Below are 25,264 nucleotides of genomic sequence, written 5' to 3' on the forward strand. Positions count from 1 at the left end.
AATTTTCAAGAAGAGGCTGAACAGGCATCTCTTTGGGATACTTTCGGGAAAAAAACAGTCATGTCTCTGTGCAGGAACTTGAATTAAATGATATTCAAAGTCACTTTCAAACCAACACTTATATAATTATTATTGGTGGAAAGAAACCTAGCTAGAACTTACATCACTAGCGCAACAGATAGTGTAAGATGGAGAGCTGGATAGATCACTTGAGCCCTTCAATTTAGACTCTTAGGGCTTTGTTATGGATTAATTTCAGATGGCTCCTAAAGCTCTTAACCCCTGGATTGTCCACACATTAAGGTGTAAAATTTGCTCTAAGCACCCTGTAGACAGCTTAAAGCTATGCCACACCAGGGCACGTTTATCTCTGATCTGTTTTACCCAGCTTACCCAGCTTTACTATCGTGTGACCACTCTAAGCTAAATGTTAGTGTAACACCCTCCACTTCCCCAAGGGCCCAGATCAGGCCCCCTGCACTCCCAGATCAAGCAAGCATCCCCCACCTTTCTCCATTTCCCCGCTGGCCAAGATCAGGCCTGCAGCCCTCACCCCCGCCCCCCATCCCAAGATCAGGCCTGTTGCCCCCCACCCTCTCACAGACCCAGCTTACTTGTGGCTGCTGATGCTGTCCAGGGGAACCTGCCCGTCAGGCTGCTGTTGCCACTGCTGCCACTACCACTCTTTGGGCTAGGCTCAGCTCATGATAAGTAAAACACCCCAGGGAACTTTCTGACAAATTTGGATTAATTTAATCAGCAAAGCCTGATAACTGCTTCTTAGGTTGCTAAAGACCTAGCTGAAGAAATCTTAAAGCCACTGGCAATAATATTTGCAAACCCATGGTGAGGTCACAGAGGACTGGAAAAAGGCTAACACAGTGTCTGTCTTTAAGAAGGGGAGTAAAGGGAAGGAAGAGTCAGGGAATTGTAGATTGATCAGCCCAACATCAGTATTTGGGAAGTCACTTGATTGCAGGCATGCTGTTGGGATTTTTGCGTCAAGAGTATACTATTGACTGCTATTCAGTAGGGCTGTACGAAACAGCTATGTTTCGTTTTGGTTTCGGATTCATCTGTTTTGGAGGGCAGTGATTCATTTCGGTGTTTGAGATCACTGTTCCGTTTCAATTCGACCAAATCTAATTCAGAGTTTCAATTCTGTTTTGCTGATTCAGCCATAGGCTGTAATGGGGAATCACTAAAATGCTTATAACTTTCTCATTTCTTTCCTGATTTGGATGAAAGTTGCACGAATGGTAGCCCCTTTTGAGAGCTTGAAGCCTTCCATGTTTTAAGAAGATAGGTGCAGTGGATTTTTTGAAACTATACCTCAAACTGTTCAAAGCAAAACTCGTGTCATGTGTGTGTGTTAAGGCAAAGCAGGATGAAAATAGCAGGGATGGTAGCCCCTTCTCAGGGCATGAAGCCTGTCAGGTTTCAAGGAGATAGGTGCAGGGGTTTCTGTGAAACAGCACCTCAAACTGTTCAAAGCAAAACTTGTGACATGTGTGACTTTGTGTGTGTGTTAAGGTGCAGCAGGATGAAACCAGCAAGGATGGTAGCCTGTAACAGGAGGTCTTCCTGGTCCTGGTTAGAGCTCTACCCACCCACCTGTTTCTGGGTCAACCACCCACCCCTCTTTTGCCTGCTACACTTTGATGTTCAGATGTTTCCCAGACAGGAGGCTGCCCATTTAGGTGTCCGCAGCTCTGTTCCTTCCCTACATTGTGGCCCATGCTTCACATGTTGCATCCTTCACCCCCTCCAGCTGTGGTCCCCTCTCTGGGACCTTTGGCCCCACCTTCAGGCCAGTTGGAATCCTGAGCCTCTTGTTCTGGACATTCCTCATGGTGGGACCCTGGCCCTTTGACCACCCCACCTTTGGGTCTTGGCTCCAGCATGGAACAGTTGAGGGTACCTCTGATATCTTTTATTGGACCAACTGAATAGTTGGAGAAATATATCTTAGCAAGTTTTTGGGTTTAAAAACCCTTCGTCAGGCTCAGAAAGCATCTAGTTGGGGTGTGTGTGTGTGTGTGCATGCGTGCGCTCTTCCTGGATGGAATAAATAGTGAGGTAGCCAGAGGCTGGCATGCAATGCAGGCAAGAAAACCAGTCAGTGAAAATGTAAATTGAGGTGCCAGGGGGTGAGGGACAGGCTGGGAGCGGGGTGGGGAAAAAGGATATAGCAGGTAAAAGTGGCGAGGTAATTGCAGAGTCAGATGTCAGACAGGTTATAGTGTATCATAAATCCAATGTCTATACTGAGTCCATGAGTTTTTGTATCCAGGAGGTTGATGAAGTGAACCTCGTCATAGGCTCATCTATGAAAAGTGGTTTGTAAATTCAAACAAGCACTGAACCTCACTAACCTCATCACCAGAAGCAACTTCCTACAGTTCAAAACACACCAAATGGATCTAGACCATGCCATGACAAGAAATACAAAACCTGCCAACACATCTCCAGTAGCCCCGCAATTACTCACCCCACAACAGAACCATCACCACTCCTGGATCTTACAGCTGCACCTCCAGAAACATCATACATCTCATCCAGTGCACCAAGTGCCTTGATGGAAAATACAGAGGAGAAACCAAGTAACAACTTGAATGGTGCACCAGAATGAATACACACCAGAAATCTATTACAGACAAAAATACCCTACTACCTGTGGGGGCACATTTCTCACAAGAAAACCACTCTGTCTCCAATCTCTCAGACCTGATCCTCAAAGGGAATTTACAAACCACTTTTCACAGATGAGTCTATGAACTTCACTTCATCAACCTTCTAGAATCAGAAAATCATGGACTCATTATAGACATTGGATTTATGACGCACTATAATCTGCCTGACATCTGACTCCCCAGGTTTACCTGCTACATCCCCATTCCCCCCACCCTCCCAGCCTGTTCCTCACCCCCTGACACCTCAATTTACATTTTCAGTACCTGACTGTCTTGCATGCATACTGGCCTCTAGCTTCTTCACTATTCATTCCATCCAGGAAGAACAGGGGGCCTTCCCAGTGCGGGTGAGATCGTGGCCCGCCCACCTGCTTCTGAGTCAACCTCCCACCCCTCTTTTTCCTGCCATGCCCTGATGGAAAACTGATTCAGAAGTTTCCCTGGTGGGAGGCTGTCCATTTAGGCCCCTGATGTCTAGGGGTGACATCCATTACACAGCTCCATACCTCCCCTAACACTGTGGCCTATGAATCACTGATGGCATCCCATGCAGCTAAGCTCACCTGGAGCCTCACAACTCCACTGCAACCAGCAAACCTCAGGCATTTCAAAGATTTTACAGGTCTGGGCTTTCCCTAGCCAGGACTGTGTGTGCGTGTGGTGGCTGGAAGTTATAAGGCACCTCCTACCCACCTTTTGCCAGGGAGATTTGTGGCCCTGGCATTTCTTGGGGGCTGCTGCGCCACTGGCAGTCCCATGAGGCCTCCCAACCCTGGCAGAGTGCAGTTTTAGTGGTCATGCCCAGGACCTGGGGTCTCCTCCTTCCCCATAGCCCCAGCCCATATCTCCAAGTTTGTCCTGGCATGGGAGCTCAGCAGGGAAATGTTCTTCCCCTGCTGGCTGGTGATACAGTGAGTGCTGCCTGTAGCTCTGAAAGCGGGGCATTAAATGGTTTTAAAAAATAAATTAAAAAAGGAAATAGGTGTGGATGGAGTGAGCAGGGTGGCACTCACTCTGTCTGCATGTGGAGCTTAGGGAACCCCAGCAGTAGGAGATTCACTTTCAGGAACACCCGCTACTCCACCAAGCCAGGATCCAAGGAGGTGCAGTGGGACGTCACAACATCCCCAGCAAGGCTGAACACCCACTCACTCAGAACACTGGTTGGTGGACAGGACAGATGTTCCCGGGCAACCGTGGCCAGATCCTACCACACTTGGTTGCGGGTTGCCTAGTAGGCCAAGGGGTTGCAGAACAGCAGCTCCATGTATGTCCTCAGTAAGATTGGTAGCCACCGAGGCCTCAGCACTACCTGCCTGATGTTGGGGTCTGGAGCCTCTGGACCCCAACATGGAAGCCATGCCCTTGGCCCACATTGGCAGTGCTTGTGGTGGAGGAAACTGGCTGGTGGATGGAGTGCTAGCATGGACCAGTGGTTCCCCCTCTTCCACATCCCCCCACCTCTGCCATTCTGCTTCCCTGACTCTGTTCACCAGCACCTCCATCTAGTGATCCAGGGTTTAGCTGGTGCCCACGCTCCCCTTCACCCTCAGGTCACACATGCCTGCCAGCACGTGGACTGTACTGGACCACAGTGGATCCAGCCATTTCCTGATGACCTCCTTCAGCTGCTTCACCAGTGCCTGCACCTCTGGTGATAGTGGCCTGCCCCAGCCAGGAACATCGATCCCCTGGATCTTCTCCATTTGGTTCTGAAGCTCCTTCACTATGGGGATCACCTCACTAAGGAGGACACCACCAGCACTGACGCTTTTGGTGGCCTCAAGGAATGGCTTGAGGACCACCAGGATCTGGGAGATGGTATCCCCACTCTGTTTTGTTAAGGGGGGCACTGATCCCAATCTCCCCAAGGAAGGCCACCTCATGGATGGCCTTCTGTTGCTCGACCATCCTTCTGATAATCAAGGATGTGGAGTTCCACCAAGTCTCCACATCCTGCATGATTTTGTGCTGCGGGATGCTCAGCTCTGCCTGTTTCTCCCACAGCATCTTGCCCCCCTTGATGCTCCGGTTGAAGTAGCCTGCCACCTTCCTGCATTTTGAAATGAGCTGGTTGGTTGTGATGGTGCCTTCACCAGCAGCCCCTTCCCAGGCATCCCTGACTATAAGGTGGAACTTGTGTGCCACACAGCAGATGTCAACAAAGTTGGTATCATGGACCACCTTGACCATATTGGCCCTGTTGTTGGTGACCAAGAACCCCTGGGTGAGCTCACCCTGCCCAACAACCCACTGCATCGTGTGGTTCATGGCACCCATGATCTCCATTGCCGTGTGGGACTCATCTATCACCTCTTCTTGAAGGAGAGCCCACTGACAGCCTGACTGAGGGCACCAGTGCTCTGTGAGGGAGAGGTAGGCATGATCTCAACCCCGGCTGCTTCACATGTCCACGGTGAAGTATAAGGCCACATGCAGACCTGCCTTGCAAAGCTCCTCCCTCATGTACTCCCTGCATGTCTCATACAGGGAGGGCACCACCATCCTGCTGAAGGTGGTATATGTGGGCACTTAGTAGAATGGGGCCACAAGTGCCATGAGCCACCTGAGCCCTGGCCGCTCAACTAAGAAGAAAGGCTGGCCATCCAGAGCAAGCATCTCCCCAATACTCTGGGTGACCTCGCTTGCCTTTGGAACGTGCCCCCCTTTCTCTCCACCTTTCCCCCACTGGTCCAGGGTGGCCTGCATATGCTTCTGAGGGATGGGGGCTTTGGAGCAAGAGGGGGACTTCCCTTTGGGCACGCTCTCACTGGTGCCAAACTGAGGAGGAGCAAGGGCAAAGTGTTGGTTCCTCCTGATGTGCATTAGCATCTCTGCGGTGCTGAAGTGTTTCTTGTCCTTGCCCTGGCTGGTCTTTCATTGGCAGTGCAGGCAGATAGCATACTTGGGATCATCTGCCACCTCAAAATGACCCCACACTACACTACCCCCTTGCTTCTGGGGTGTGGTTACAGATCCTGTCTTATCCCCCTCCTCAGAAGGCAGAGGCACAATGACAGGAGAAGCTGCACCACCTGTCCTCACACATTTCTCCACAGTGCCTTCCAGAGAAGAAGATCTAGCTGTAAGGGAACTTTGAGGGGTGTGGAGCACAAACTCAGATTCCCCTTCCTTCCCTAGAATTTTCCTGGGTATGGCACTGGCTTATGCTGGGAACTGACATTGGGGTGGAGGAGACTATCATGCTGGTGCTTGTAATACTGGTAGTGCTGGGGGTTACTGTTATAGCTAGTGTTAATGGAGGTGGGGCAGGTGCAGATACTGCTCCCACCTCCTTGCTGCCACTAGCAGCAGAAGCCTCATGCCTGCTAGGGAAGAGGGTACATCTAAGTTTGGGGGAGGAACTTACAGCTCTCCCTCTGCCCCCTCTCGCTCCCCTGCCAGAAGACCTTTCACCTGCCTTTCCAGCATGGTTCATAATGTTTGCTGTGCTGGAAAATGTGTCTGTATGTAATATATCTTGTATGTGTTTAATATATGTATGTGTGTGTAATGTATCTTCTCTGTGCAATATATCTTCTATCTATTTAATACATGTGTGTGTGTGTGTGTGTAATATATCTTCTCTGTCTTTACTATATCTTCTTCTATTTGCTTACTATATCTTATATCTGTAATATATTGAAAAGGTGTATATACAATCCTTTCCAAAAAGAGAGACTAGCAAGAGACTGACTAGGAAGCCAGTCACTGCAGCTAGCCAGTACCTTTCACACGCTGTTGCTTCCAGACACACAGCTCACACAAGGCAGAGAAAGGCTTCACACAGAGCCTTATATGCTGTTTCTCCATCCCTCCTTCAGAGCACTGGGATTGGAAGGGACCTTAGGGACAGATCGCAGACACTGGCCAGCTACAGATATCAATATAAGAGCAGTCCTTCCCCCCTCTCTTCCCCCTCCCTCTTTTGAGTTTCTGTTCCCCCACAAGCCTGCCTCTGAAATATGCTGAAACATCTGAAAAGTTTGGGGTGGTTTCGTTTCGTTTCGGAGATGTTTTGGAGCCTTCTGTTTCATTTCAAATTTGGTGTTTTAGGCGCTGAAACACCTCTGAAATGAAATGGGTGCCAAAATTTCACACAGCCCTACTATTTAGCTTTCAATCCACTGTAACCCTCAGGTGCTTTTTTGCAGCACTGTAACCTAACCAGTCGTTTCCCAGTTTATATTTGTATATTTGGTTGTTCTATAGTAAGTGCATGACTTTGGACTTATTCACATTACTTTTCATTTGATTTTATTTTTTTTACTATTTTTCCAGTCTATTACAGTCAGAAAGATTGAATAACCACAAAAAAAGGGTTAAAGGACATTGTGGGGTCTGTTCTGAGTTCATTCTGTTTATTAATTACTTGAATGCAGGGATAAAGAATTTACTGATCAGAGTTTCAGATGACAAAACTGAGAAGAGTTGCAAATACTTTAGAAGACAGAATTTAAAATTCAGAGGGATTTTGATAAATTGGAGAACTGAGTTCTAGAAAATAAAGTGAAATTCAACAAGAGAAATATAAAGTGTTATACCTAGGAAAGAAAACTAAATTCACAAATACAGAATGGTGGGGGTAAGGTTGCTGGCCACTAGTACTGACCACAAGGATCCAGGAGTTATGGTGGATCATAAGTGCATCATGTGTCAGCAGTTTTATGCTTTCACGAAAAGGTCACTTTGGGCTTCATTGACTGGTATGTAAGACCTTAGGTAATAGTAGCACCCTACTCAGCATTGGTTAGAGCTCCGTGCAAATATTGGGTTGACCACTGGGAACTACAGTTTGAAGAAGGATGTAAAGAACTGGTGAAGATCCAAAGGCAAAAGATAAAGCTAATAAAGAGATTAGAAAGCAAGCTACATGAGGAAAGGCTGAATGTATGTTTTGTTTGGAAAATAGGAGATTATTGGGAGATGTGGCAGCAGTTTTAAAAAAAATTGAAAAGTTGTCATTATAGATGAAGAAAAAATGCTCCCTTCCACACCATAGCCCTACTGGACCCCGCCCATACAGGAAAACAGCAGCCCACCACCGCCACTCACTTGTTCGCTTTGCCTACCCTGCCCTACCCTGCTGCTGGGCACCTGTCATTGTCTGAAGTTCTGAGGGGCCCAATCCTTCCTTCTGCACAGTGCCCTCCCCCCTATCCCCCCCACACACCTTGGGACATTATATAAAGATAGAAAAATATAGAGTTATAGCTGTTCCTCCTTCTTCCTCCAACCCCCCTGCCTGCAGCTCACAGTTCAGAGCAGCCAAGCCTGAGCCAAGTTCCAATGTGCCTCCATGTGAGGAGGGGAGCAAAGGTGCCTGGGATGCCAGTGGACTGCAACCTAACTTGAGTTGGGATGGGATCTGATACAGAAGTTTAACAGACCAATCCAACCTAAACCGATGAAGTCTAATACTAAATCCATCCAGGTCTATCTTCAACCAGGTTCCACCATTTTTAAACCAATCTATGTGCGCTGCTTCCATTCTGTTACAGGTTTAGACTGGTTTCCAATCTGTTATGCTGGTTTAACTGTTTATGATTATAAAATGAATTACTGGAATGCTGTGTGGGGTATCTGTCAAGAAGAAAGCACACAATTTCTCAGTTGATATAATAAAAGGTATCATTTTGGAACCGAGAGTTCTAGATTTTTGCAGAACATTCTAAAAAAAATTCTATATGCAGCAAGAATCATAATAGACTTTCTTTACTTTTTTCTGTTTTTAAAATATCAATGTTAACAGCAATATTTTGGCTGGTTTTTACAAAATTGGGTATTTAATAGTTGGTGTTTGTTTTTACATAATGTTAATTTGATATTTTATATACAAGAAGTCAAGCCACTTATGGTTCCCAAAGCAACCTGAATAAATTTTTAAAGTAGAAAACATGATTTAAGTTTTTTTCACTGCTGCATATATTGTGTGTGTGTGTGTGTGTGTGTATGTGTGTGTGTGTGTATTAGGGCTGTCAGTCACCACTAACATTCACAATTAACATGTTAATTGGTTCTGGTGTTAATTTTTTTAACGCTTTAATTGCACATGTGGTTCTGGAACCCACACCTGGGCTCTGCTCTACTGCCATCACTGCTGCCTCTGGGCTCCCCAGCAGGGCAGTGTTGGCAGTGCAGAGGAACCACAGGGCAGCCTGAACGCGCGCACACAAACAGAGACACAGACACACACATTTGAGCAGCCGCAGCATGCATGCAGCTAGGAATATAACCTTGTGGTATGTAGAGCAGCACCCAGCAGGTAAGTCTGTGGAGGGGAAGGAGCAGGGGGAGAGGGAAGGGGCGGGGGGAGCTGATTAAGGCCCCCACAGTGAGGGACGGAGTGGGGCAGGGGCAGGGCCTGGTATGGATGGGGCCCTGGGGCCAGGGTGGGTCATGGGATGGAGCAGTGGGTGGCTTGTTTGGGGCATGGGGAGGGCACAGTTTCCCGCCACTGTGCACACCCCAGGGGAGACATGGGGGTCATGTGTCCTCCACATTTGTGCATGGGGTGGAGGCGGGCTGTCTGCTGTGGGATGGGTCTCTGTGCCCTGCTGCCTTTGCCCCTGGAGCCATGCGCTGGCTGCACCACATGTCCCCTGCCTGCCTGGCTGCAGGAGCCACAACATGGTGTCACGTGTCTCTTGGGGCAAAGGCAGCAGGGTGCAGAGCTTCAGCCTACAGTGGGCAGCCTGCCTCCACCCCACACACAAACCCAGGGGAAACATCCAGGGGCACAGGTAGTTTTCTCCTCGATCCTTCCAGTTATGGGTCACGGGCACAGGAGGGAGAGACATATTGAAGAAGTCAACAGAAGACTGCAGCATTGGTGCCATCATAAAGGCTTAAGCTTCTTCAATCACAGTCTGTACTTCAGAGAGAGAGGCAGCGGTTTGTTGGGAAGGAATGGCCTCCACCTCACTCCGATGGGAAAGAAGCTCTTCTCGGCCAGAATGGCTGACCTGCTTGACAGGGCTTTAAACTAAGATTGCTGGGGGACAGTTAGACAACCACTAGTGCAAGCCCTTGAAGTGATAACTACAGAATCACCAGGTCAGGTAACACAATGGAACTCACTCCTACCAGAGCCCAAGAATGGGACTCTTCTAAGAGGACAGGAAAGCCCAGGGCTTCCAATAGCAGGCTTAACTGCCTGTACACAAATGCCAGAAGCATGCGGAACAAACAGGAGGAATTGGCCCTTCTGCTAAGCAAAAATGAATGGAATCTCATAGGGATAATGGAGACCTGGTGGGACTCCACCTATGACTAGACCACAGGTATTGATGGCTATACCTTGTACAGGAGGGATCATGTTGAAAGGAAGGTGGGGGTATAGATGTCTATGTGAAGGATCAGCACACTTCCCTACAAGCAGAGATTGGCACCCAAGAAGGGCGACTTGAGACCCTCTGGGTTAGAATATGGGGAGAACATGGTGAAAGGGATATAACTGTAGGAGTCTATTGTAGACCTCCTAACCAGGAGGAAGAGCTTGACCATGAATTTGCTAGGGAACTGGCAGAGGTTGCACGCTGTCAGTGCATGGTCATCATGGGTAACTTCAACCATCCTGGCATCTCATGGGAAAAACATTCAGCCAAATCTGATCAGTCATCAAGCTTCCTCACTTGCATGGACAAGCTCTATTTGACTCAAGAAGTCTATGGGCCAACAAGAGGTAGGGCACTGCTGGATCTGGTACTGGCCAAAGGGGATGATCTAGTCAGTGATCTGAGGATCAAAGGGAAACTTGGTGACAGTGATCACAAGTTGATCACTTTCTCTATCCATCACAAAACTAGAAAATCAGTCAGCAACACAGAAATCCTTGACTTTAAGAAAGCTGACTTTCACAAGCTCAGGAGGTTGGTTGTTGAGGCCCTGAGAGACCGTGATCTGACAGGGAAGCAAGTCCATGATGAGTGATCGCTCCTTATGGACGTGATCCTAAAAGCACAAGGGAAGTCCATTCCAGCCCATAGGAAATGTAGCAAAAGGGCTGGGAGACCCCATTGGCTCAATAGGGAATTCATGGACCTCCCGAATCTGAAAAAAGAAGCTTATAAGGGATGGAAGTTGGGAACTACCACTAAGGAGAATTATGCAGCACTTGCCCTCATCTGTAGGGAGCGGACCAGAAAAGCCAAGGCTGAAACTGAAGTCAAACTGGCTACGGGAATCAAGGAAAATAAAAAGTCTTTCTTCAAATACGTGGGAAGTCAGAAAAACAAGGGCAACATTGGACCCTTGCTGAACCAAATGGGCCAGCTGACAACCAACACCCAGGAGAAAGCTAATCTCCTTAACAATTACTTTGTATCGGTTTTCCTCCAGCCCAAAGGGATCACCCTGACTGACAGGATTCAGGACTACCAGGGTAAGTCAATCAGACACCCATATGCAATGCATAGGGGAGTCACAGTGGGGCACATGCCCCCCCCTGAGATTGGCCACTGCTGAAACAGCTTCTGTGGGCAGTTGCTACCCTCCTCTTGCTGCTGATGCAGCTGCCGGCATCTTCAGGCAGTATTCTCTCACCGCCAATGCTGCCGCTTACAAATGGTGCCCCCCCAGTCTCAGGGAGCACCAGTCATTCATGCATATGCCTATAATTGGCAAAGATCTTGTGAGGGAACAGCTTGAGAGACTGGACATTCACAAGTCAGTTGGCCCAGATGGAATGCACCCAGGAGTGCTAAAAGAGGTGGCTCACATCATAGCATGACCAATGGTAAAGATATTTGAGAACTCATGGTGCTCAGGAGAGGTTCCTGAAGATTGGAAGAGGGCTTATGTGGTGCCTATCTTCAAGAAAGGAAGGAAGGAAGATCCAGGGATATACAAGCCAATCAGTTTGACCTCAATCCCTGAAAGGTCTTGGAAAAAATCATCAAAGAAACCATCAACAACAGGCTAATGGAAGTCAACATTCTGAGAGATAGCCAACATACCTACCCGCACCAAAGCCATGTTGAACATGGTTTTGTTGCAGGTAGATCTTGCTTGACCAACCTCATTTCCTTCTATGAGCAGGTGACACATCACCTGGACAAAGGAGAAGAGGTTGATGTCATATATTTAGATTTCAAAAAAGACTTTGCGTTGGTCTCCCATGGTGTCCTCATGTTAAAATTGGGGAACTACAGACTCAACAACCTTATGGTCCAATGACTGGGGAACTGGCTTTGTGGCCGGACTTAGAGAGTGATAGTCAATGGAACTGAGTCAACATGGTGCATGGTGACCAGTGCCATTTCTCAGGGCTCAGTACTCAGACCAGTACTCTAATATATTCATAAATGATCTGGATTCAGGTGTCAGAAGCAGACTACCTAAATTCGTAGACAGCACCAAATTATGGGGAAATGCAGTCACGCTGGGGATAGGCTGGTAATTCAGGCTGACCTGGACAGGCTCGCAAGGTGGGTGGATCAAAACCTGGTGACATTCAACACAGAGAAATGCAAGGTGCTCCATCTCAGGAGAAAACCCCCCCCATCATACTTATAGGCTTGGCAGTGCTACACCCACTAGCACCACGACCAAAAGAGACTTGGTGGTCATGATTGATGACAAGATGAACATGAGCTACCAGTGCAATGCCGCAGCTAGCAAAGCAAATAAAACTCTGAGTTGCATCTACCGATGCATCTCAAGCAAGACCCAAGACATCATCCTCTCTTTTTACTTGGCCTTAGTCTGGCTGCAACTGGAGTACTGCATCCAATTCTGGGCTGCACACTTTCGAAAGGATGTGGAGAAGCTTGAGAGAGTCCATAGGAGAGTCACACGCATGATTAGAGGTCAAGAGAGCAATCCTTATGAGAAGAGGCTGAGAAGCATGGGACTCTTCAGCCTGGAGAAGCGAAGGCTCAGGGGTAACTTGGTGGCAGCCTATAAGTATATAAGGGGTGTGCATCAGGATCTGGGGAAATGCCTGTTCACCAGAGCGCCCCAAGGGAAGACAGGGTCTGACAATCACAAACTGCTGAAAGACTGTTTTAGACTGGACATAAGGAAAATTTTCTTTACTGTCCGAATCTCCAGAGTCTGGAATAGATTCCCCACAGAAGTGGTGCAAGCACCTACTCTAGATACCTTTAAGAAATGTTTGGATGCTTATCTTGCTGGTGTGATCTGACCCCAGCTGACTTCCTGCTCCTTGGGTAGGGGACTGGACCCAATGATCTCATGAGGTCCCTTCCAGCCCTAATGTCTATGAATCTATGAGCTATGCCCCTCCCCATGCCCCTGAATGAACCACCCGCAGCTCTGTCCCATGACCTGCCCTGGCCCTGTGGCCCCATTCCCTTCCCCACCATGGAGGCCTTGACCTTCTCCCTGCACCCCTTCCCTTTCCCCTCCACAGGCTTACCTGCTGGACACTGCTCTACACACCACCAGGCTGCGTTTCTGTAGGGTTACCGTATTTCCAGTTTCAAAAAAGAGGACACCTGTGTGTGTGGGGGTGGGGGGGGGCGGTGATATGATTGTAGAGGGGGCAGTGAATTTCCCATGCCCTGCCCCTATCCCTCATTCCCAAGGCACAGCCATCCCAGGCCTGCTGCTGTCCCTCACTCCTGACCCACAGTACCCCACATCCAGCCAAGGAATGTGGGGACCACCCCCTCCCCAGGTTCCAAACCCCACACACACACCCACAGCCCCCCCACACCTTCACAAATCCCTACCATGCACACACCCCACCCCCAGCCCCAACCATACAAAGTACCTGCATAATTTTGCATAATTTTGAGTTTGTCGGCACACCATTTTGAGTTTTTTGTGCAATTAAAATCACGATTAATTGCAACTAATTTTTTTAATCGCTCAACTAATCCCAATCCATTGTTTAAATTATTATTCTGTGGCTAACTAAAATATAAGTAAGGGTACTAAAGGTGCACTGGTTCAGAACACCAAAGCAAATTGTGAATTGTAAAACATCACAGTGGTGAAAAGGGCCGAACTCCTCTTTAGTTGGGTAAGTAAAATTTATATATGTAAAGCTGGGTTGTTAGTTGTGTAGTGTCAAAAGCACCCTCTACTGTGCTGGGTGAAGCTGGCTCACTGGGCAGCCAAGAGAAGAAGCTGTGTGGGGCCTGATGGTTAGATCAGTTTTCTGAGATGCAGATGTAGGTTAGGTATCTCCCCATCTCCAGGGCAAGTGGGGCCTGGGTCTCTCACTTTCTGAGCAAGTGATCTACTCCCTAGACTTTGGGCAAAGTAAAATGGTGGAGCCCCTACTTGCACTGACTTACATGGGGTTGGTTATGCATCTTCCTCGAGCTGTGCACCTAATTAGCTCAAAACACCACTTGTACATCTAAAGATGAGCTGGATTTGGGTCTAAGTTCAGTCTCAGATTCAGTTTCTGAAAAAAATTAAAACAAAAATTGTTTTTCCCATAATGGATTTCTCAATGAGATGTTATCTGCTATATCAGAAGAAAGTGCTTAAATTTATCTAAATTGAAAATCTTTGGTAAAGTGAAATAATTACATCTGAAATGTTTTTCACTATTTGAATTCATTGAATAGTCTGATTCGTTTTGTTTAGAGAGTTATGGCTATGAAAGGAAAACAGCTTCCATTGATTTCAGTTGTGGATTCCCAGGGCATTTTTTCCATTTTTCTTTTTCCATTTGCACACTTGTATAGTCACACAATGCACAGTAAACTGTTTTACTGCGCATTAGTTTAATGTCATGGTTTTTTAAATGATGCTTTAATACACAATAAAATAGTCTACTGTTCATTAAAGCACATGTGTAAATGCACCCCATGACTAGTAATGTGAATCACAACAGTAGAATATAGATAGATAGACAGACAGATGTGTGTATGAATATTTACAAATCGTTTTAATGGAAAAAATGAGATAAAACAGCACAGATCAAAAGAATATTTAATATTTCTTAATGTCATTGAATAGTGATGTTGAGCTACACAAAATAAATATTAGTAATCTCTTCTTTTTTTTCTGTTTCCCCTCAGTATTGCCAGTGATCCATCATTTGTTTAGAACAAAATTCTTCCTTCTTTATAGCAATTCAGATCTTGGTCTGGTGGAAAATTGCATTGAATCTCACAATTCTGTTCAAGTTGTCTTTGTGATTTCAGTGATTCTACTTGGAGAGTAAAATTACCCTTGGCAGAATCAGGGGCTTTGGGCCTGGAACAAGAGAGATTTCAAGGAAGTTTATTAAAGGACAGTGACTGTATTAATCTTTCATATCCTTTATTTTGTCCACAGGGCAATGATGTTCGGATAATCCTTGGTCAATTTGATGAGCAAATGGCAGCAAAAGTATTCTGTTGTGTAAGTAAATATCTTTAATTCTGTATTAGGGTAAAGAATTAATTACATTAAAAAACCCTGTATTTGATAAATAGAATTGTGATGGTATGGTCCAGTTCTTCAGACTTTTGAGGCCTAAGTTCACAAAGCATATTGTCATGTTTAAACCACTGATGATGCTTAAATATGTTAAAACCAGAGTCACTAACCTTTTCAGGCTGTGGGCCAGACTAACTGAATTTGGCTCAGAGGTGGGCCAGCATGCAGAGAGGTGAGCAATATAGCCCAGCCAACGCCACTGCCACTTTTCCCTGAGGCAGCACGGAGGACGTTTCTGCAGCTGACCCTTGTCCCTACAGTGGCAAAGGAAAGCAACTACTGCTGATGCCCCACAGTGCTGCAGAGATGACTGCCAGCTTCAGACACTCTCCCCATGCTGTCATGGGGAAAAGCAGTGGCGACAGCTGGGTCCTAGCATCTGCTTCCTGCGTGCCTGAACACCTCTGACCCAAGCTGGGTCAATCCAGCTGCTGAAGTGCCATGTCTGTTGGCCGGAACAAACAGCTCCACAGACTGAATCTGGCCTATGGGCCATAGGTTGCCAATCCCTGTGCTAGAGCTCTAGATGCCAGTGGGACCTAAAACTGGGCTCATAGTAAAGCATGTGCTCACGTGGTTTCCTTAATTGGGTTTAAATGAGTAGCTCTTACTTATGTCAACAGTACCATGAACTATGTGTATGTAGAGCATGAATGTGTTTTAGTTTTTCAAAGAATGCAGAAATCCACACTGCTAGGAAAACAGACGGTTACCGTGATATGAACTGTGGAAGGTAGTCTAATATTCTCTACTTTTCCAAATGTTGCTAATCATATAATTAAAAGACAGAGTCAAATTGTTTGCTTGTTCAATATATTAGAGTTGTGTGACATATTCCTAACCAAAGCACATATTCGTAAGCAAAATCAAAGAGTTCATAAATTGAGAGAAGCATATAAAATAAAGAGTGACAGAATCATCTCTAAGTAGAATTATTTATACCTGAGGGTACAATTACTACATAGTAAATTGGCTTACTACATAGTAAAGGGGAGTATACATGTATGCCTAAATTGTATTTCACTTTATATGCCTATAACTTGAAATACAATTTGGAATCATGTTCTAACTATATTTACATCGTGCTAAATATATTGTCTCTTTTGATGTCTCCAGGGCACATGTGCAGTCACACTTTTTGGCTCTTTCCCACAGATTGGGATTCAACTCTGGGTATATATGCTGAGTTGAGCTACACTCTAGCTAAACAGTTGTGTGGTAATATAGGCTCACCGAGAGACATGTGTAAGGCTAGATAAGACCTGCAGTTGTAACCTGGCAAAAAAAAGAGTAGCAGGTGTTAGATTCTGGATGAGGAGTGTCCTCCTGTTTTAGCCCAATAGATTAGCATATTGGAAACCTACCTTTTTGGCAGGTGTGCCACAAATAAACCTTATAGCCTCCCTGAGTGCCACTCCAATCCCTTTCTGCTGTCCAATCTGCTGCTCAGATTTCTGCTTCCTTCCCTGTGCTGCCTGCTTGATCCAGTGCTCTGCTTTCTGCTTTCTCTGCCACCCTTTTGCATGTTCCCTCTTCAGTTTGACACTTGCCACACCCAGTGGGTGCCTGTGCCACAAATTGGCCATCCTTGGACTCAAAGTTAGGGCACTGGCCCAGAGCGTGCAAGACTCGGGTCCCAAGGAGGTTGAAAGCTGCATCTCCTGCTTGCCAGTATAGTGCTGTAGCTACCAGGGCACAGGCTAAGTGTTGCCTGAACATTTTTTTGACTCTCCTCCTGCAGCTGGATCATTCTACAGACAGGCGAGGGAGATACATAGTTCTAGAAGAATGAGAGCAAGCCTGCACATGTGTGGATCACTCCCAATGAGGCAGAAACTTTCCTAGTGCTATTTATTATTTTAGTCAGAAAATAAGAACTGCAAGGTGCTGTGGGCCAGCTGGAGAGACATGGGCAATGCCTGGTGATTAGTTCACTTTTCTGGGAATTGGGTGATTTAGGTTCCAAGCCCTTCTGGGTGAAGAAGGCCTGGAGCCTGGAACTCCTATACCCCGGGCACGTGCTTTCACCACCCAGCTGTTTTGCTTCCAGCTCATATGCATGCAGGTTAGTTCTATGTAGTCACAGGATGAAATAGAATCCCAAACTCTATGCAAAGTCACAGCTGCAGTTATGGGCCTGTGTACATGTCTTTTAGACACATCAAGTGAAATAGTTTTTAGCTTGATATTTTTCTGTGAAACAATTTGACCTTACTCCAAGGTCAAAATGAATTGGACAGATGACATGCAGCTTTACAAAGGTATAAGTCACCTCACTCTGGGTTGAAGTTACCCCTTGGAAAGTGAGCAGTAGCTACATACCAGTGTAAGTTACATCATGTGTTTACTCCCCTTGTCAATTTGTCGATTGCATCCCAGCGTAGCCATTTTCTTAGTATTAAATAAGCTTCCTTGCACCTACTGTCCAGACACTTAACAACACCTACAACAGGCAGTGAGCTTGGAAGAGATGGTCATGTGCCCAGTTTTCCTTCAGAGTACCATTGCGTAAAATCCAAGGTAAATTACTTGTTAGTTATCGCCTCATGTGTCCTAACCCTCCATCTCCTTTTGATATCCTCTTCTAATGTATTTACACCATTCTAAATATATCGTCTCTTAGATGTTTCCTGGCTTCAGAAAAACATCCATACTGATATATGGTATGGTACAATAGATACCCATACTGATATATGGTACTGATCACTTTTAAATAATTTTCAGTTATGTATGATTTTCATATCAGTGCAAAATTTCATCAAGGTCTATGAGCACATGTGAAGAGCTGTTCATGCACAGCCTCCTGCACTGGTGGTGAGTAGGGGGAGCATGTGTTAAATGGGTTGTTGATAGGGCCACCTCTGAGAAGGTACACCTCCCTGGGTGGGTTGGAGCTTAAATGCCATCTCCACTCCTAGCCAGAGAAAGTTCTTTGAGGAAATCAGATATCTTTTATTAGACCAACTCAAATATTTGGAAAAATTCTTCTTAGCAAGCTTTTGGGTTTAAATACCATTCGTTAGGCTGAGGAAGCATCTGCAGTTGATGTGTGTGCCACAGGCTGATATGCATGTAATAAAGCCAGTCAGTGAAGATGTTAATTTTAGGAGTCAGTGGGTGAGAGACAGGCTGTCGGGGGATGAATGTAATAGGTAAATAATGGAGAGGTTCCTGGGGAGTCAGATGTCAGTCAGGTTATAATGTGTAATAAATCCAATGTCTGTATTTAGTCCATGATTTTTTGTATCCAGGAGGTTGATGAAGTGAAGTTCATAGGCTCATCTGTGAAAAGTGTTTTGTAAATTCCCTTTGAGGATTAGAACTGAGAGATTGGAAAGAGTACGGTTTTCTTGTGAGAAATGTACCCCCACCAGTAATTGGGTATTCTTGTCTTTAATAGATTTCTGATGTGCATTCATTTTGGTGCGCTGTTGTTGTTTGGTCACTCTGGGACACTGCTCCGCTCCCCCACATGGCCTTGGGGAGCCTGTTCCGCAGTGTCCCGGAGCTGGTAGAGCCTCACTCGGAGCAGGCAGCAGCTCCTCCCCGAGGTGAGGCAAGGCAGGGATAGAGGCTGGGGTAGGGGGCTGGCACAGGCTCTGCTGGCTCCAGAGAAGTGCTCCACTCCCTGGCACTGATGCGGGGGAACGGAGCACTTCCCTGGAGCTGCCGGAGCCCACACCAGGCTCCTGCACCAGCCTCTTCTGGTGCACAGCCTTGAAAAGGCTGTGCGTGGCCACACTTCTAGTTGTGCACAGCCGTGCACACGCACACCTTAGAGGGATCTTTGGTTGGATGGAGGTGTGATGATTGTTGAATTCCTGATGGAACTCAATCAGGGATTGCAGGTTTTCAGTCCAAGTGATGAAGATGTCACTGATATTCTCCAATGATGAAGATGTCATTGATATATCTTAAGTATACCAAGGGTTTGATGGTGCAGTCCTTAAGGAATTCTTCTTCTAGGTGGCTCTTAAAAAGGTTGGCATACTGTGGGGCCATTTTGGGCCATATTTAAACTCTAACGCTTGCTAAGAAGAATGTTTCCAACTATTTTAGTTGGTCTAATAAAAAATATTAGATTTACCCTTAGAACCTTGTCTGCCTATGTCCTTAGACCAACATGGCTACAACCTACACCCATATCTCCACTCCTCTCAACCCTACAATCTTTGGGAAAGAAACTGAACAGAGGAGCTAAACCATGACTGAGAACAGTGCTACAAGTATGAATACTAGGCTTATTACAGGGCTGGGGTCCTTGCAGGTCAGGCTCCTGAAGGCAGCAAGCTATTGCTTGTTCCAAGATATCCCACTTCTCTGAACCACACAAATCACAACAAAAGGGGGAAATTCTCACCTTTTCTCTGGATGCTGGATCAAAGTCATTTGTATGCAAAAGCAGTTTGAATCCACTGTGGTTGAATCAGAAGTGTATTTAGTGCATAATAGGCCTAATAGAAGACTTTCCTATAAGCCACAGATGACTAGAGAAGAATGAATTTGATGTTTTTGGTTGGGGTGATGATGTAGCTGTTATGGTTCAGGAAAAATCTGAGGCAAGGGTTTTATGTGGGTGGTATCTTTTACTGGACCAACTACTTTATACTGAACAGCTTGTTGATAGCCCTCCCACCAATACATTAGTCCAAAAAAGTTATACACAAAAATCTTTTCCCTTGTGATTTTTTTTTGATTCCTTGATTTTAAAAAACATGCATATTTTTTCTGCTATGGAACATGGCCAACACAGAGCACAACAGAGAATGTTTCATAGATAATATTGCCATCTGTATAATCATAGATAAGAGGAGAGAAAGAGGAAAACCACTTCCAATTACTTTAGGAAGCAAAGAGACTTTTTTCTTACAAAATACATGCTATATTACTTGCCTGTCTTGCAAAGGTCTCACTGCTGAAATCATGACAGCTGCTTAGTGAGAATAAAAAAAATAACCCAGGGACACAAAGCAATCTAATTTTGAACTTTTGACCTTTCCTGTGATGCATAAGTTTGTTTGTTCTAAACAAGCACTATTAGACTGCCTTGGGAAGAAAAAAGAACATTTTTTTTGCATTTTAGAAAACAAGTTAAAAGTCAAAGTTTTCTATTTTTGCTTTGTCAGCAATTCTTTTATGCCAAGTTCGTAGAGGATCACCTCTGTTTAATTTAAATTTCTTTAGAATAGTTCAATATCAATACACTATTTCAGCCATTAGCATCAGCCTATGCCAGGGCTGGAGTCCTTGCAAGTCAGGCTTCTGAGGCCACCAAGCTATTACTTGTTCGAAGATATCTAACTTCTCTGAGCATCTTTTGAAGAGATGCGAATAAAGATCAAGATCTTCTTCCATCTACTTGCAATGGCAATGGTATCATGTGTGTGTCTCAAACAGTGGTTTTGTTTGAATATTTCTGGTTTAAATGTGTTCATGTTATAATGACGTATAATAATGCCTCAGTTTCCCTCACTAGCTTTTATACAGGGAAAAGAGGAGTTAATTGTGCTTGGAACCCGAACTATGGGGATCTGTGCTCTGTTAGGGGTAATGGGCCATCAAGCACCAAAGAGCTAATCGGCTTATGTTGACACATCAAGTGTATGAGAGAAGGTCCTGAACAGGGGGATACCCAGATACAAGGGCTAGGGACAGAAGTTACATATAAACTGGTTTAAGTGATTAGAAACTGATTTAAACGTGTAACAGAACAGAAGTTCGGTGCACATAAACAAGATTCAAAATGGCCGAAACTGGTATAAGATAAACCTGGTTGAATGTAGCATCAAACTTAACTGGTTTGGGTCAAACTGATTTGTGGAACTTCTGTCCTAGACTTCTGCCTGGTTTAAGTTGTGCTTTTCAGCCCTGGGCTGGGCTGGGCTGGGCAGTCTGCTCCAGAGAGCAGGGATGGCCCTGCCCCTCTCCTCCCTATCCAGAGCTCCAGCTGGCTGAGAAGGAGGTGGAGACTGCAGGTAGGAGATAGTAGCATCTGCCTAGCTTCCCCCAGCCTCCATTGCTCACTGCTCATGCAGGGTTACCCCTCTCCCACCCCTTTCCCATGGCAAGGACCCGAGCAGCATGGATCCCAGCCAGCATCTGGTCATGACCCCCACCAGCACTAACTAATACTATGTGTGTGTATCTCCAGTTTCACTGGAAAAAAGGCAGACAGAAATGTGTCCATTTAGGGCTAGAAGCCAGTGGCTTGCAAATGCACTCTGCAGATAAGAACTTGAAACTAATGAGAGCTAGATTTGTTTTCTTTTATAGGGCTTGATGGGATGATAAGCTTTGTGTTCTGATAAGCTCCCTGCTGGCTTGCTTGCTTCAAAGCCCACAATCTATCAGTGTTCAATAGGGGGCAGAGAAAAGTGTGAGAAATGACCTGGTTTGCAGTGAATGCAACCTGTGAGTGCTGTCAGCTTGGTGCAGACAGTACGAAGAAGCAGGGAGAGGGAGATCACTCCCTGCCCCTTGAGTGGCAAGTGGGGGAAAAGCCTGGTGAGGGCTGCTTCCCCCTCCAGGCACACACTGGCTAGGGACTGTGCAGACCAAAGTGGGGGTTTAAAGCACTCCCTAATCATAGCATCATGGGCAACTGGTGCCAACTTAATCAGGGGGAGCATGTGCCGCCTCAGTGACCAGTCAGTGACTGCGGGGGGTTCCCTCATGGCAAAACTTACCAATGATGAGCAGCCACGCTACTCCCCAAAGGGGCCACAGTGCTCCCAGAAGTGGCTGTGGCACTTCCAGAAGTGGCCTACATCTGGTGCTCACACTCCCTGGCCAGAGCTCACAGAGCGGGCACTAGAACTCCTGCCTGCCGCCCCCCTCCCATCACCTGAGCAGGAAGTGTGGCCTGACAGGGGGTGCACCGGCACTCTCAGGTGGTGCGTGTGCACCCCCGTGCACCCACTATGCATTGCCACTGCCTAGCGTCCTGCTGGGGCCTGGCCATGCCCCACCTCCTCAGTTCAGCACTATGGAAGGGAAGGGAGGACTCGCTTTAGCACCCCCTCCCCCCTGACTTCTAGCCTGAACCACTGCAGGCATATGCTTGCAGTTCTTGATTCAAAACAGAATGTCTATCCACTTGCAAATCAGTTCAATCTCTGCAGGTTAGACTAACCTGCAAAGGTTGAATCAATTCAGGCTTGAACTTTTTGAATGTCTGTGCCTAGACAAGGAGAAGCAGAGGGAGGCAGGAGGAGAGCAGTCTGAAACAGACAAGGCATTTGCTCCTGACAGGGACAGTTTGGGCTTGGGGGACCAAGGATTCTTCCTGCTGTTTTTCTATTAACCAATAAAAGTTGTTTAAAATAGAGCTGCCTATGTCACTGCATGTGATTTTGGGTGCATTCCATCCCTTTGAAGAAGCAAGGTCCTTCTCTAAGAACTAAACCAGAAGGTAGCACTCTGAAGGAGGCCAGGGACCAGAAATCCAGATCTAAAGGACCCTCTATATGTTCAAGTAAAGGTGCAATGGTGTCTAATTCATGATCCACACATTAATGCCTTTTGCCATGCCCCATGTACATGGCAGAAGCACAATTATGGGATTGCACATTAGATCCCATCATTCCTTATTGCCGGTGCACCAGGAACTTGGGATTGTGATGGAGCATAAAAATGAAAAGTTTCCTAAACTAGCCCTTTGCAATTGGTGTTCTTTACCATGCCAGCCCAGTAGATAGGGTGAGAGCTTGGGACAGATTCTATTTAACTTACTGGAGGGAAAATTTTCCCTGGGAAAATTTAAATTTTTCAGAAGTTTCATTTTCTGTCAAAACTATTGATGGAAAATTCCCAATCATGCCCTCTTGAATTCATAGGTATATGTCAGAGTAACTGCATGAATCTAAAAACTGAGCTTTAGTAGGCTAAATTGATGCAATCATCTGGCTGGGAAGAAAATAAGGCAGCATATATTACATCAATTTCAGCTCACATTCTCTAACTGGCTCTTTTGGGCCAATTGGAAAAATAAGATTTAAGCAGCATTCCTGATAGTAAAACTAACTGAAATCCTTTAAGGTTTTGATGTTAATTCTCATGGCAATGAGATTTAGCTATTAAACTCCCATATTTCCTCCTCCCATTTTCCCTCTGATGCCTCCATTTTTGGTCACAGAGAAACAGTGACTTTCAAATGTGAAATGGACACATTTTCAAATGTGCCCATAGTAGAACCCTTAAGAATAAATTGTTTTTACTTCAGTAACATACTGAAATATCTGCATATCAAAGTATGCTTAAAATTTTCCAAAGCTCTTAAGTCCTTTATTCAATAATGTTGAGGGACCCAGAAAGTCAATGGGACTTATCCTTTTGAAAACGGGGCTTAGGTTTCTAGTAACTTTTAAACATTATGCCTATATTCATTTATATTATTTTGAAAGGGTATGTACTGCAAATGTCTGACTTAGCTCATTATTGCTTCTGCATTCATTCAGCATTATGCAGATATGCTTTTCTGCAAGCAACAATTCCCATCTGATTAGTGAGAGGCAACATCATCTCTCACAAATTAGTTGACTTCCTTTTTATTTTTTTATTTGTATTTTCCACTATTTTTGTAGAAAATTGTGTAGATAAAAAATGTTGTACCGTTAAAGCGAGTGTGAAGGTTCTTTAAGTTTTACTCATTCCCCCTTCCTTACACTAGCATAAGCAACAACTGAAACAGGGAAATGAGCAAAATATGGCTTACATTCATCCCATTTATCCCAGCTGAAACACTCAAGAAAGAGCAAAGGTAAATCAGTTAGTAGTTCTGTCAGATAAGTTTCCAAATATCTTCACAAAAAGTGAAATTAGGAGGTTTTGTTTTTGTTGTTGTTTAATCTGGAACAGACTTTCATTTCCAGATGGATACAGGCTTATGGATGAAAACCAGTCCCTATTGACACGGGTGTTTTTCTTTGGGACTTGTGGGCCCCCACAATCTGTGCTTTTGAGAGTTTTGCTCCTGACAGGGCCACCCATATCAAATAGGTAAAAGGTTAGAGGCTAGATAAAAATTAGCACTGTTCCCTCCAGATTTGTGCATGGGAGGGAGACTGTCCATTTCAGTCTACACAAGATAATCTTGTCATGGAAACAGAAGGAAGATCTCACCAATCACAGTCTCACATCCTTGCCATACTAGGTAGTGCCAAGTGAACCACATGACAAGCACTAGCCCTGGGAACGGGTATCAACCCTTGTCCTGGTAAGAAGCTGGTATCTTTAGGTTTAGTCCACATTGCACATAAGATTTTGTAACATCCCTGTGATTCTAAAAGTTAGAAAGCTCAAATTCAGGAGAGAGGGAATGTTATTTACATTTTTGGGATGAGTAAGTATATAGAGGAGCAAACTGTATCAAATTGAATAATAAGAAAATGATGATCTACTCAGGAGCCCCAGCTGGAGGAAAGGAAAAAATTGCCCTGTTCAAGTAACCATATAAGACCGGGAACCAAAGAAGAGCAGAATAACGTGTCTGATGCTAGAGGTAGTGAGTGAAGATAAGCATCCAGTTCTACCCCCACCAAATAAATACCCTGAAGACAAAAACAATTTTTAAAAAATCCTACAGAATCTCATCTCATTATCAGAGTCCAATAGAATGATATGTTCATCATCTAGGTTACTATGAATGCATAAGTAGGAACAGATCATTTACTAAGCAATATTATTGACATGCACGGAATTGATTTGTGTTGTGGGAATGGAGGACAACTTGTAGAGACTTGCTAGTGAAATCATCTTTGTTAGACCCTGACTCCATGTGGTGCTCAACAACTAGGGATACGACGATTCAATTCCCCATGGATCCTGTTACTCATTAGCCAGAGCAAGCAGGGAGCAAATACCAGCACACATTGCTCGCAACAGCTTTATTCAGAATGGAGACAGCTTTGAACTAGCTCCCAAAAAACAACAAACCAGGGAGCCGCATTGAACATTAGTCTTTTTCACATTTTATACACCTTGGTTCATACTTATTAATATTCACCCCGCCTATGTCCCTCCTTCAGTTCCACCCGTTTCTCCTCCCATCTCAAGTTCCACCTCTGTTTACTGTTTGCTTCCTTAGCATGTTATTGCCTATGAATTACATTAATTTACATGCCTCTCTGCTAAGAGCGCACACGTAAGACTTTGACCTTCACTTCTTT

General features: G+C 45.4%; 1 protein-coding gene across 2 annotated transcripts in view; it reads left to right on the plus strand.

The window, feature by feature from the left end:
- The window catches only part of GABBR2 (gamma-aminobutyric acid type B receptor subunit 2), a 977,761-nt gene that overhangs the window by 462,484 nt on the left and 490,013 nt on the right, over positions 1-25,264 (plus strand). For both annotated transcript variants that reach the window (XM_059724473.1, XM_006266752.3), the window contains exon 5: positions 14,955-15,020. In XM_059724473.1, the coding sequence (XP_059580456.1) occupies positions 14,955-15,020 (66 nt within the window). The remainder of the gene's footprint in view (positions 1-14,954; positions 15,021-25,264) is intronic.

The sequence above is a fragment of the Alligator mississippiensis genome, chromosome 3, assembly GCF_030867095.1.
Source record: "Alligator mississippiensis isolate rAllMis1 chromosome 3, rAllMis1, whole genome shotgun sequence".
Lineage (NCBI taxonomy): Eukaryota > Metazoa > Chordata > Crocodylia > Alligatoridae > Alligator > Alligator mississippiensis.